Source organism: Phyllobates terribilis, unplaced genomic scaffold (assembly GCF_046119375.1).
Source record: "Phyllobates terribilis strain yellow unplaced genomic scaffold, ASM4611937v1 Scaffold_10__3_contigs__length_209671492, whole genome shotgun sequence".
In the NCBI taxonomy this organism is placed as follows: domain Eukaryota; kingdom Metazoa; phylum Chordata; class Amphibia; order Anura; family Dendrobatidae; genus Phyllobates; species Phyllobates terribilis.
This window is the reverse complement of record NW_027362770.1, coordinates 80086232-80100950: the sequence shown is the minus strand read 5'-3', so window position 1 is coordinate 80100950 and position 14719 is coordinate 80086232. Positions and strand designations below refer to the sequence as shown.

The window sequence follows — 14719 nt, the reverse complement described above, 5'->3', positions numbered from 1 at the left end:
TTATGCACATCAGGGGCTCCCCAAATGCGATATGGCGACTGCTAATTATTCAAGCACATTTTACATTCAAAAAGTCAAATGGCGCTCCTTCTCTTCCGAGAAATTTGGAGCATATTCCAGGATGGGGGGGGGACATATACCAGGATGGGGGACCCGGATGAGGGAGTATATACTAGGATAGGGTGCATATACTAGGATGGTGACGCGGATGGGGGAGCATACACCAGGATGGGGGACGCGGATGGGGGAGCTAACACCAGAATGGGGGGCTCTGGATGGGGGAAGCATATACCAGAATGGGGGAGCATATATAAGAATGGGGGACCATATACCAGGATGGGCAGCATTCGGTTTCAGTCATGTCGTCTGGCCCAGTGCCGGTTCAGTCATTGCTTTGCGGACACAGAGCACCAGCTGTAACCCCGGCCCTGACTGACAGCCGGCCTCAATGTAGAGCCAGTGTCAGTCAGGACTGGGGGCGCGATTATAGGGGACACTCAGTATACTCAGAGTGGTGACCGAACCAGCACCCCCCCCCCTCTATGACTGAAACTGAATGCTATCGGGGAGAATACATTTCATTTTCCCCCGCTGCATTTGGCTGCATGCGGGCGCTGGGCAGCATAATAATGCTATTAACCTGCAGATTAGCCGCATATATGCAGGTTAAAAGCATTATTTCTGATGACAGGATCCCTTTAATTTACTTCAATGAAATGGTGCCGGAGTCAGGGCATGCCCATACTGCTCTATCTGGCGCCATTTTATTGAAGACATTGTATATGCGAATTCGTAGACATAGTGTATTAAAAAAAAAATGGCGCCGGAAATGTACCAATAAAAATGCTCGCCACCCGGGCATAGAACGGGTTCAATAGCTAGTTCATTCACATATTTATACACAATGCTTAAACTCACAAACATATTAGTATCCTAGAAATCAACTCTCTGCTTGACTTGTCATCTATTCGGATACTGTATTTTTTTCAGAGTATAAATTTTACCTAAAATGTGCATAAATATTAATTGAAAGGCAGGACAATTCAAAAGTTACTAAGGAAAAATGAAATGGATATTTATGAAAGACACCCCAGTTAATTCACAAAACTGCACCATTATGCATTCAAAGTCCTATATATTAGGACACATAACAATGATAATACAGCCATCAACACAGTAGCTCATTGAGTTTCCAGTTAGCAAGTGCAACAATGAAAATGAAATAAATGAAGAAATATAGTAAAAGAGTTTCACTATAAAATATTCTGAGCATATTTTAAGCATAACATTGTTTTTTTTTTAAATCAAAGAACATTTAGTAGTAAATGTTTTCTGTTTTTTTCTTTTTATGCTATAGACGGAGTTAAAATATCAAGAAAAAGCGCCTGAAATTAACATTTCAGTAAATTAGCACAGAGATGATGCCCCCTTCTGCAAAGTGAAATGGTAAGATATGAATATCATTTGTAGCAATCAAGTATACAACAGAATGTTTTCTACTGAACTATAGTGTGCATTTTATAGCTAATATACCATAACTTTATAGTTAATGTTGCAAAACTATCATAACATAAGTGATTTTTTTATTCATTAACCCCTTCGCAACCCTGGGATTTTCCATTTTTGCATTTTCATTTTTTGCTCCCCCTGTTCCCAGAGCCATAGCATTTTTATTTTTTTGTCAATATGGCCATGTGAGGGCTTATTTTTTGCGGGATGAGTTGTACTTTTGAATGACCTTACTGGTTTTACCATATCGTGTACGGGAAAACGGGAAAAAAATTCCAAGTGTGGTGAAATTGCAAAAAAAGTGCAATACCACAGATGTTTTTTTTTTATTTTTTTTTACAACGTTCACTGAATGCTAAAAATGACCTGCCATTATTATTCTTCAGGTCATTACGAGTTTGTATACACCAAACATGTATAGGTTCTTTTTTATTTAAGTGGTAAAAAAAATTCCAAAGTTTGCTAAAAAAAAAAAAAAATGGCGCCATTTTCCAAGACCCGCAGCGTCCCCATTTTTCAAGATCTGGGGCCGGGTGATGGCTTATTTTTTGTGCGCCAAGCTGAAGTTTTTATTGATACCATTTTGGGGTAGATCCGATGTTTTGATCGCCCGTTATTGCATTTTATTGCAATGTTACAGTGACCAAAAACGTAATTCTGACATTTAGAATTTTTTTCTCGTTACGCCGTTTACCGATCGGATTAATTCTTTTTTTATATTGATAAATCGGGCAATTATGAACGCGGCGATACCAAATATGTGTACGTGTTTTTTTTATTATTATTATTTTATTTTGAATGGGGCGAAAGGGAGGTGATTTAAACTTTCATATTTTTTTAAATTTTTTAATATTTTTAAAAACATTTTTTTACACTTTTTGCTTGCTTCAATAGTCTCCATAGGAGACTAGAAGCAGCAATTACCTGATCGCCTCTGCTACATAGAGGTGATGAACAGAACACCTCTATGTAGCAGAAATGCTTCTGTGCTATGAGCGCCAACCACTAGATGGCACTCTTAGCAATCTTTTCATGACAACCACTGGGGTCTGCTGGAGACCCAGGGTTGTCATGCCCACACATCGGTGACCCGCGATCACGTGATGAGGTCACCGATGGGCGGGGTAAGTGATGCGCTTCTGGCGCGGCGATGTTAAATGCCGCTGTCAGAGATTCCACCCGTGGCTGTTGCAGGCACATGTCAGCTGTAATAATCAGCTGACATGTGCCCGGTTCAGTGTGGGCTCAGCACTGAACAGGGGGTGACAGCCTGGTGCGTACTATTACGTACCAGGCTGTAAAGGGGTTAAAGTTTATCTATGGAATAATGTACATTTGCCAAAATATATAATCCCAAGGCTCCATCACTGAGTCCCCCAACTACACTGAAACAGGGATCCTGAGTTGCTTCCTTCAGTGCCATAGACTTGGAGCAGAGCAGCAGCATCATCTCCCACAGCTCAGCAGACACTCCATTTAAGCCCACCTCTTTGCAGAAGAATGGTGGATTAGGGTCCCTTTTCTCTCGTAATCAGTTGGGCTCTTAAAGGGAGTCTGTCACCCCCTGGAACGCGTTTAAGCTATTACAATGGTAATACAGATGATAGAATTGTTAAAATAGTCCTACCTGTGTAAGAGGGTGGTTGAAGATTCCCACTCCACTCCCATCTAAAGCTGTTTTAGTAGATATGTATTACATGTGTAGACATAAAAGATGTTATTTGTGTTTTGCCCATCAGATGGCAGCGGTTTGCACTTTCATACTACTGTCACCTGTATGTCAGTTAGGACACAGGGAATTAACCAGTTTGGGCCGCCCTCAGCGACAGTTAGAAACTGAAGGATTTCTGGGAGTTGGAGGCAGCCATCTTAGAGTTCATTTTCCTGTGTCCCAACTGGCATAAAGTTGACAGTAGTATGAATGTGCAAACCGCTGCCATCTAATGGCCAAAACACCAATAACATCTTTTATCTTTTACGATCATGCAGCATCTTCAGTGATCAGTTAACGGCCAGTAAGTCCTGAGCACATGCACCACCATAGGAATCCAGGTGGGAGCGTGCACGCAGACTATAGAGAGAGTTGGCACCAAACATAGATTCTCAGTTAGAGACATTGTTTGCTAATAGGGCTGTGTGAACCTTAGCTAGATACTCCCCTCAGTGGGTGAGCTTCTGTACAGATAGTATAACAGAATTGTAATTTTATAAGAACGTTAAGTTTGTGAATCTCTGCGCTGCACCATTGCACAGTGCACTGCACTGCTTCTTGCACTCATCTAACTACACCCTTGTTCTGGGTAACTCGTAGTTAACGCATTAGGCAGAACCACAGGTCAGGCAAATTATAGTGAATCCGATAGAACATTCTGGGCCTATTGGTCCTAGCTGACCTGGGCTAGGTACAGTTGTGCTCAAAAGTTTACATACCCGGCAGAATTTTTGCTTTCTTGGCCTTGTTTCAGAGAATATGAATGATAAATGATGGTTATTGGTTGGGTGAAACCATTTATTGTCAAACTACTGTGTTTTCTCTTTTTAAATCTTAATGACAACCAAAAACATCCCAATGACCTTGATCAAAAGTTCACATACCCTGGTGATTTTGACCTGATAACATGCACAGAATTTAACACAAATGGGTTTGAATGGCTACTAAAGGTAACATCCTCACCTGTGACCTGTTTGCTTGTAATCAGTGTGTGTACATAAAAGCTGAGTAAGTTTCTAGGATCCAGACAGACTATTGCATCTTTCATCCAGCCGCTGATGTTTCTGTATTGTGAGTCATGGGGAAAGCAAAAGAACTGTCAACGGATCTACAGGAAAAGGTAGTTGAACTGTATAACACAGGAAAGGGATACAAAAAGATATCCAAGGAATTGATAATGCCCGTCAGCAGCATTCAAACTGTGATTAACAAATGGAAAATCAGAAGTTCTTTAAAAACCAATCCACAGTCACGTAGACCAACAAAAATTTTGGCCACAACTGCCAGGAAAATTGTTCGTGATGCAAAGAAAAACCCACAAATAACATCAGCTGAAATTCAGGACAGCATGGTCGAGTCGCCAGAAGAAAGCTATTACTGCGCAAATGCCACAAAGTATCTCACCTAAAATACGCCAAACAGCACAGAGACAAGCCTCAAAACTTCTGGAACAAGGTGATTTGGAGTGATGAGACCAAAATTGAACTTTCTGGCCACAACCATAAACGTTACATTTGGAGAGAGGTCATCAATGCCTATGATGAAAGGAGCACCATTCCAACAGTAAAGCACGGAGGTGGATCGCTGATGTTTTGGGGATGTGTGAGCTACAAAGGCACAGGAAACTTGGTAAAAGTTGAAGGAAAGATGAATGCAGCCCTTTATCAGCAAATATTGGAGGCAAATTTGCACTCATCAGCTCGAAAGCTGCGCATGGTACGTACTTGGACGTTCCAACATGACAGCGATCCAAAACACAAGGCCAAGTCAACCTGTCATTGGCTACAGCAGAACAAAGTGAAGGTTCTGGAGTGGCCATCTCAGTCTCCTGACCTCAATATCATTTAGCCACTGTGGGGAGATCTCAAGCACGCAGTTCATGCTAGACAGCCCAGGAATTTAAAGGAACTGGAGGCTTTTTTCCAAGAAGAATGGGCATCTTTACCATCTGAGAAAATAAAGAACCTCATCCACAACTACCACAAAAGACTTCAAGCTGTCATTGTTGTTAAAGGGGGCATTAAGATCTGGGGTATGTTAACTTTTGATCAGGGTCATTTGGATGTTTTTGGTTGTCATTAACATTTAAAAATAGAAAACACAGTAGTTTGACAATAAATGGTTTTACCCAACCAATAACCATGAGTGGAGAAAAAGTTTTTTGTTATCATTCATGTTCTCTGAAACAAGGCCAAGAAAGCATAAATTCTGCCCGGGTATGTAAACTTTTGAGCACAACTGTATGTGTGATATTTAACTGTGTTTCCTTCTTGCCTTTCTCAGTTTTCGTTGTTAGTAAAAACTAGTTCCTTAACAAATAGCCTAGTCGTGTTCTTTGTCCTCGGCCCACTGTATTCTGGGAGAGACCTCCCTAGTACCCGGTCTACACCTGTATGCTACATAGCTGCTGTTTTGTTTCTGGGAATTAGACTTTTATGTTAATAAGTTCTTCCAGACTTATTAAAATGTGGTGGCTGGAAGAAAACTCTGCCTTCTGGGTTAATTTGCATACCACCCCCCTCTAATGCACGTCATAGTGCCATGTGACGTGCAATTGTGGCACCGGAATCCCGTGCCTGTGCCCTGCACTCGCACAATTATGCATACCTTCTGCTATGGGCATTGGCTTCATTGTTCTTCTGCGCTGGTGAGTCACTGAAGTAGCAGTGACTCACCTATGCAGAAGAACGGTGAAGACTGTGACTCGCCCCCTGGGCCATGGGGCACTTGGAACCGGGCGATAGGGAGACGATGGGGGTAGTAGTGGCGACCCGGTCCCGTGGCTCAGGGTGGTCAGACCAGTGGCAGCCTTTCAGATGTTTCAGATAATGTCCGACTACGCCACCCGTGGATTGCGGTTATTAGGAACCGCATCTTCAGGGCAGACCGCTGGGGCCAATGATGTGTGCAGCTGGGATGGTGTGACTCCCCACGGGAAGAGTGCGGCCCCAGGGCAGTGTGGTGTATGGTGGGAGTGATGGTGGTGAGAGTCCCAGTACCGTTAGTGCTGGAGGAGCGAAAGAGCACACAGACAACGTACTGCAGTCCAATGTCTTTTACTCACAGTTCAGGTACTCCGGGTCACTGTACACGTAGTGACCGCCCGAGCCGCGCTGCGTCCACCAGGTGTGGGGCTCGGTCAACTCCCAGGCAGTTCAGGAGTATGGCTCAGGACCCCCCTTTTGTCCTTTCTCTGGCCTGCCTCACCAGTGACCCACTTTTGTCCAGCTGCCGCGGACTTGTGCGGTTAAACGTGGGCCCCGTCCTCCGCTGTCCTATATGGTACCTTCCTAGCAGGTTTGATGAGGTGTCGCACCACTAAATGATCACGACGTCCGGTCTTTGGCTGAGGGTAGTTTCTCCTCCACCAACTTGGGATCCGGTACCCTTAATCTGCCTGACCCTTCACCCTGGATTCTCGTGGGTTCTTAGGGTCCCTTCCACCTTCTTGTTCCTGAGCCCTTCGGTTTCTCTGTCTCTCCTCCGTCTTTCCTGTTATTTCTTATCCTCCCTTATCGTGGAGCTGGGCTCAGGTGGCACCACAGCTCCCCTTCACCTCCTCCTCGGCCTCTCACTAGGCCCTCCTGGAGTAGAGCTCCTATGGAGCCTCTACTCCCTGTCTTCTCCTCTCTGGACAGAACCTAGATCTAAGATGGTGCCCACCTTTTATACCTCCCTCTGACCATGAGCCCAGGTGACCAGCAACCAATGGGCTCCTACCTACGCTCAGGAACCAACCCCTATCTGCCCCTACAGCACTGGGTGTTCCACCCCCCTCCCCACTCCAGACAGGGACATAGTCGGTCGTGCCTGCACTTCTGTCTAGTGGGAGCACCGTTGAGCTGTCCCTCGGAAATGGGGTGTGTGTGCTGTATGCAGCTAACTGAGCCCTGGTCCATACTCCATCCTTACCTGGGAGTGGAATATCACACCTCTGGTCTGAGGTGCAATACCCCTGTAGCGGCCGAACCCTCGGGGTGCTACAACTGCCCATAGCAGGGCGGAGAAGGTATGCATAATCGCGCAAGTGCAGGGCGTGGGATTCTGGTGCCAAGTCTGCACGTCATATGGCACTGTGACGTGCATTGGAAGAGAGTGGTACGTAAATTAACACAGGAGGCAAAGTTTTCTTCCAGGCAACGCACACCACAGAGCTAATTAACTAATTAACATAAAAGGATAAAGTCTATTTCTCAACAACTAGACAGCAGCTATGAGGCATACAGGTAGAATTGTTAAATAGTCCTAGCACCTGTATGCCCATAGTAATACATTAAAAGCGTCCCAGTGGGTGACAGACTCCCTTTAAGGGTGTAGCCGCCCCCCCATTTCATTTATCACATATTCCATGGTTAGGTTGATTGCTTGGGGTATAAAGTGCTGGGGGTATAAAGCACTATGTTCCTGATGCAAACAAAGTAGAAGCATGATCTCTCTATCCATAAAAAAAGCACCTGGCTAGAATAAAACTGTGTCCGAGCGGTAGAATAGTCTTTGTTCTTCTACTCAGTTTTATTCTGTGTAGGCTTTGTGTTTGGAGTACATCTGGTAGCATCAAGTACAAAACATGGAGTTTATAAACATACAAGCTAAGCATAAAGCAAATCTGTCAGATTTCACAATACAAACAGCCCAAATTATTGCATAACTCTCAATGACCTAATGAGGCTGGGATATTCACTTCTTCCTGATATGTGACATAGATTTACTGTACATTTTGCAGATGTTTGGAGTGTGTTCAGGAGCTGAGCCCACTCCATATGGGGCAGGTGCTGACAGTGTTAGCAGCCTCCAAACTCTGCTGTTTAACCCCTTCACAACATATGACGTACATTTACGTGTCCCTGCTTTTGATGCGGGCTCTCACATTTAACAAGGTGCCAGCAGTATTATTTCACGCGCCCATTGGCACACCCGTGATGTGATTGGGGGGTGCCGAAGGGTTGCCATGACAGCCGAGAGTCTGCTGGTGACCCTCGTGCTTTCATGATGATTCTCCTGTGGCTAGCGTCCATAGGAAATTGTGACTTTCACTAAACATAGCAAGGCTGACTATTAAATACAATAAAAAGTAAAAAAATATGTTTTGTAAACTATGAAAAAAGTAAAAAAACACATGTTCAATGCATCTCCCATTTACCCCATTGAACAAAGAACAATTAATAAAAAATACACATATTTGCTATTACTGCTTTCATAAAAGTCCGATCTATCAAAATATAAAACAGATTTAGTAAACAACGTAACAAGAAAAATAATTGAAATGCCAGAATTTTCTTTTGGTGTTTGTAAAAGGCTGTGTGACCACGATGCGTTTTTTAAGCGTTTCTGCAGTGGCAAAAACGCTGCAGAAATGCTTAAAAAACGCATGGTAGAAGGCCTGCCATGTTCCCCAATGATAATCCCCATGTGCTGTGCACATGCTGCGGAAATTTCCGCTGCGGATTATCATTGCGGAAAAAAACGCAGCACTACCAATTATTTTGCGGAAGCGCTGCGTTTTCGCCGCCATTGACTTGCATTAGAATGCATGCATTCCGCTTCACTAGATAAGGACATGCGGAATACATGCGTTCAATGTGCAGATGGTACCAAGGTCTAGAGGAGAGGAGACTCTTCTCCGGACCCGGGTACCATAAAACCTGTGAAAAAAAAAAGAATAAAATAAAAAATAAAGATTATATTTACCTTCTGGCGGCCCCCCGCTGCCCTCGTCCTTTCATGCCGGCAGCTAGCGATGGACTGAAGGAGCTGCGCTGACGTCATAGTCATGTGACTGGTCACGCGACGCTGACGTCGGCTAGTCCTTCAGTGTACCGCTGCTGGCAGTCTGGATGGAGGGACACAAGACTCCGGGGGCCATCAGAGGGTAAGTATATATTTATTTTTTTATTTTTTTTACCATTCTTTCGGTCACACTATATAAATCCATGCCGTTTGCATGGATTTATATAGTGTGACCAAGTTGACAAGCACTTTCCAAGTGATGCTAAAATCGCTTGGAAAGCGCTTGTCAACCCCCATGCGGAAATACAAGTGAAGAACGCTTCACTTCCACATGTCCCTGGCAGGAAAACGCATGTACAATGCGTTTTTTTCTGCCAGGGAGATGCAGAAACGCTCAGGAAAAAATCCTGAGCATTTCTGCATCGTGGGCACATAGCCTAACGGTATTTTTTTCAGACCAAGCAAAGGGAAAAAATTATGGAATCAAGGAAAAAATTATGGAATCATGAAAAACAAACACACAAAAGAACACTCCAATACATCACTAGTATTTTGTTGCACCACCTCTGGCTTTAATAACAGCTTGCAGTCTCTGAGGCATGGACTTAATAAGTGACAAACAATGCTCTTCATCAATCTGGCTCCAACTTTCTCTGATTGCTGTTGCCAGATCAGGTTGGAGCCTTGTAATGGACCATTTTCTTCAACTTCCACAAAAGATTTTCAATTGGATTGAGATCCAGACTATTTGCAGGCCATGATATTGACCTTATGTGTCTTCTTTCAAGGAATGTTTTCACAGTTTTTGCTCTATGGCAGGATGCATTATCATCTTGAAAAATGATATCATCATCCCCAAACATCCTTTCAATTGATGGGATAAGAAAACTGTCCAAACTATCAATGTAAACTTGGGCATTTATTGAAGATGCAATGACAGCCATCTCCCCAGTGCCTTTACCTGACATGCAGCCCCATATCATCAATGACTTTGGAAATTTGCATGTTCTCTTCATGCAGTCATCTTTATAAATCTCATTGGAATGGCACCAAACAAAAATTCCAGCATCATCACCTTGCCCAATGCAGATTCGCGATTCATTACTGAATATGACTTTCATCCAGTCATCCACAGTCCACGATTGCTTTTCCTTAGCCCATTGTAACCTTGTGTTTTTCTGTTTAGGTGTTAATGACGGCTTATGTTTAGCTTTTTTGTATGTAAGTCCCATTTCCTTTAGGCGGTTTCTTACAGTTCGGTCACAGACATTGACTCCGGTTTCCTCCCATTCGTTCCTCATTTGTTTTGTTGTGCATTTCCTGTTTTGGAGACATATTGCTTTAAGTTTCCGGTCTTGACGCTTTGATGTCTTCCTTGGTCTACCAGTATGTTTGCCTTTAACAACCTTCCCATCTTGTTTGTATTTGGTCCAGATTTTAGACACAGCTGACTGTGAACAACCAACATCTTTTGCAACATTGCGTGATGATTTACCTTCTTTTAAGAGATTGATAATCCTCTCCTTTGTTTCAATTGACATCTCTTGTGTTGGAGCCATGATTCATGTCAGTCCACTTGGTGCAACAGCTCTCCAAGGTGTGATCACTCCTTTTTAGATGCAGACTAACGAGCAGATCTAATTTGATGCTGGTGTTAGTTTTGGAAATGAAAATTTACAGGGTGATTCCATAATTTTTTCCTCAGAATTGAGTGATTCCATAATTTTTTCCCTCTGCTTTGTCTGAAAAAATAACCCTTACTGAGTACCACATTTTTTATCTTTATTTCTTTTAGTGTTTCTTAAAGCCATAAAGTTGCCATTTGAAATGACTTTAGTTTTGTGCCATGTCTGTGATCTGCTTTTTTCAACAACATTAAACAATTGAATGAACATCCTCTGAGCCCGGTGATTCCATAATTTTTGTCTGGGGTTGTAATCTAGGGAAGTCCATACTACTGCCAAAAAGGGACCTGAAAACAGGATGGACCATCATACACATAACACTGGAAAATCTCTGCAACGCAGAAGAGAGTGATGGCCACTAAAGTCCATTTTGAAAATTATACAAAATTTTATTAGTACATAAATACAAATTTTACATATACATTCAAGCAGTGCACAGCGAAGGGACACAATACTGAAGACAATAATATAGCTATAAAAACATCAGAAACCGCAGCAGCGCACAGATAACCAGATTGAAAATATATAAAAAGTTGTTTATGAGAAAGAGAGACAAGGGGAAGGTTTTTCTAAATATTCCTATCCCATATATTTGTTAATGTAAATATGCAATACTCCCATACATATCATAGAATTGACTCTCAATATTAAATCAGTATTCTTGTCTTCCAGGTATTAGTATCAGAAACACTAATATTAGATTTAACAATATTCTAAGAGTTCACCTGGCACATAGGAGGTATTCAAACAACGATAATTACCTGGATAAACAATTGGCAGCTGGTCACCGCTGTGCACGTCACCCAGATGCGCGTTTCGGCAGAAATCTTTCTCGCGTCACATAGGCTTTAGGCATGCAGACGCGGGCCGGGTCCATGGCAACATGGCGCTCAACATTTCCGGCCATGTGATCATTTGATCACGTGATGCACCTCCATGGCAACTGTGACGTGACACTTTGTTCTGACAGTCATGTGACATGATTAAGCGTGCGAGTGTGCGCTTCCGGTGTGGGTGGTGATACGTGTGTGCACTCTATGGCCTCTGTGTTAGTACACCTAATATAAAGGTGGGTGGTTAAGATGTATATGTACCCCTTGAGAAAGGTTTCTGCCGAAACGCGCATCGGGGTGACGTGCACAGCGGTGCCCAGCTGCCAATTGTTTATCCAGGTAATTATCGCCATTTGAATACCTCCTATGTGCCAGGTGCAGTCTTACAATATTGATACTGCGGTTTTTGATGTTATTATAGATATATTATTGTCTTCAGTATTGTGTCCCTTCGCTGTGCACTGCTTGTATGTATATATAAAATTTGTATTTATATATTAATAAAATTTTGTATAATTTTCAAAATGGACTTTTAGTGACCATCACTCTCTTCTGCGTTGCAGAGATTTCCCAGAGCAATTCTGACATGAATTTTCAAAGTGAATACTGCAGCCTCCTTAGGTCTATTTAATAATGTACGCAATTTGTATTTGAAATCTGGTGACAGATCAACTTTAAGAGTTGTTTTCAATGTTATTATTCAGTTCCTTGGAAAACATATGCAGTAATCTTCGATAGATTCCCCTAATGACAGTTGTAGGGAGATATAATCTTATTTATCTTTTATTTTAATTTCATTTACCTTTAAATATGTAGAAAGGAGAAATATGTTTATTGTTCTTTTGAACATTGTGACAGTTTTTTTGCTACTATAATTAAATCACATTTACTTTCTTTTCCCCCCCAGGGTGGAAGAAAGGACACTGCAGAATACTGAATTGAAATAGTGTACTTTTTATGAAAATAAAGTATTGAATCTTTTTTTCATTATTATTAATTTATTTTGCAATCATTATAGGAATTGTACATCACGTGTTAAAAATAATGCAACTTGACATATTAATTGGCTATTTAATGACGTAAAATAATCTAAATCCTAGTTCTATGAATAAAGAAAAAAAAGTGAAATGGTGAAATTGAGAAGTATTTATAAATTGGGATTTTTTACAGGTTGACAACATTAAAATAACTCTCTTTCTGGCTAGGCTCAAATGGCCGTAGATTTTCTCAATTGAGAAAACCAGGACAATTATGCAAATGACACTCTGATCAAAGTCTGATCAGAGTTTGAACAGAGTGTCAGCATAGTATGATCCGATTATCTTGGATGAGAGAATTGGAGCAAACTGTGAGGAGTAGATGGAGAACAAAATTTCTACATCTTTTCCATTGTGTCAGTGCGTGGAAATCGGACGGCACTCAGATGTCATCGGAGTGCAGTCCAATGGTTTTCACGCACTAATTGATTTGTATGGCTGAGTGCGATGTGACTATCAGATCAAAATCGGACATGCTACAATTTTTTTCCTTGGACTTACTCGGTCCAAGGAAAATATCGCACATTTTCGCTTTTTACACTCCACTGAAACTGCCCTCACTAAAGTCTCTAATGATCTACTAACAGCTAAATCTAATGGTCACTACTCCCTGCTGATTCTCCTGGATCTCTCTACAGCATTCGACACTGGATCACCAGCTACTCCTCATGATGCTCTGCTCTATCGGGCTCAAGGACACTGTTCTATCCTGTTTCTCCTCCTACCTATCTGACCTCTCCTTCACTGTATCTTTTGCAGGCTCCTCTTCCTCCCCTTTTCCCCTTACTGTCAGGGTTCGTCAAGGATCGGTCCTAGGCCCCCTCCTCTTCTCTTTATACACCATCCCTATTGGACAAACAGTTAGTAGATTTGGTTTTCAGTCCCATCTCTATGTTGATGACACCCAATTATACAGATCATCTCCTAACCTCACCCTTGAATTAATACAAAACACCAGTAATTGTCTTTCCGCCATCTCTAAAATCATGTCCTCCCTCTATCTGAAACTGTACCTGGCAAAAACTGAACTTACTCTTACCTTTGACTCCGCAAAAACTCTTACTGTTGCCCTGATTCATTCTTGTCTGGACTACTGCAACTCTCTACTTATCGGGCTCCCTCTTACTAAACTCTCCCCTCTCCAATCTGTCCTAAATGCAGCAGCCAGGATCATATTCCTTGCCAACCGCTACACCGATGCCTCCACCCTGTGCCAGTTGCACTGGTTACCCATCCGCTATAAAGTTCAATAAAAACTAATCACCCTCACCCACAAAGCCCTCCATGCTTCAGCACCGCCCTATATCTCCTCTCTCGTCTCAGTCTACCACCCTACCCGTGCCCTCCATTCTGCTAATGACCTAAGATTAACATCCTCAATAATCCGGACCTCCCATTCCTGTCTCCAAAACTTCTCACGTGCTGTGCCAATTCTTTGGAATACACTGCCCAGGACTCTTCAATTAATCCCCAATACTGACAGTTTTAAGCGTGCCCTAAAAACGCATTTCTTTAGACTGGCCTATCACCTCACCGATCTAACTATTCCTTTTTTTATCCCATACAAAACTTCCTTCCAAATCAGGTCCCTCATATCAACTGTTCACACAACCCATCACTTAGTAGACTACTGTGTCTGTACTTGTTCAAATACTGGTTGATGATTGGCTCATTTAGCATTAAGTGATTACCCTTTTTATTACATTGATGGTTGACCGTACAATACAAGCAATTGTTACCATCCACCTTTCGTGTTTCCCCTATTTCCTCATAGATTGTTAGCTTGCGAGCAGGGTCCTCACTCCTTCTGGTATCTGTTGATTTATGTGATTATCATTATTCTGTAATGTCTTTTATTGTCTGTACAAGTCCCCTCTAAAATGTAAAGTGCAGCGGAATATGTTGGCTCTATAGAAATAAAAATTATTCTTATTATTATTATGTGCATGTCCCCATAGACCAACATTGGTCCTAGTGCTATTGTCACGCACAGTGTAAGAAAGACAAAGTGCAACACGAAGGGATGAGGGGAAGGGAGCCCAGACACTAAGGAAAAAAGGGGTGGAGACCTCCTAGGCTGATCTGATATCACCCTGTCTTCCCTACCATCCCTATATTAGTTTCTCACCAATCGCCGATCAGGAACCTAAAACCCCGTATCTCTCTAGCTAGAGAAGGGGGGAATGAGTGCTAGTCAGTCCCCACTAACAACTAAAG

At 42.4% G+C, this 14719-nt stretch overlaps 1 protein-coding gene across 2 annotated transcripts in view; it reads left to right on the top strand.

The window, feature by feature from the left end:
- LOC141164416 (electrogenic sodium bicarbonate cotransporter 1-like) overlaps nt 1–14437 on the top strand; it is a 766124-nt gene extending 751687 nt beyond the window's left edge. For both annotated transcript variants that reach the window (XM_073649614.1, XM_073649613.1), the window contains 2 exons: nt 1358–1446; nt 12373–14437. In XM_073649614.1, the coding sequence (XP_073505715.1) occupies nt 1358–1411 (54 nt within the window). In that variant the 3' untranslated portion in view covers nt 1412–1446; nt 12373–14437. The remainder of the gene's footprint in view (nt 1–1357; nt 1447–12372) is intronic.
- The last annotated feature ends 282 nt before the right edge of the window (nt 14438–14719 follow it).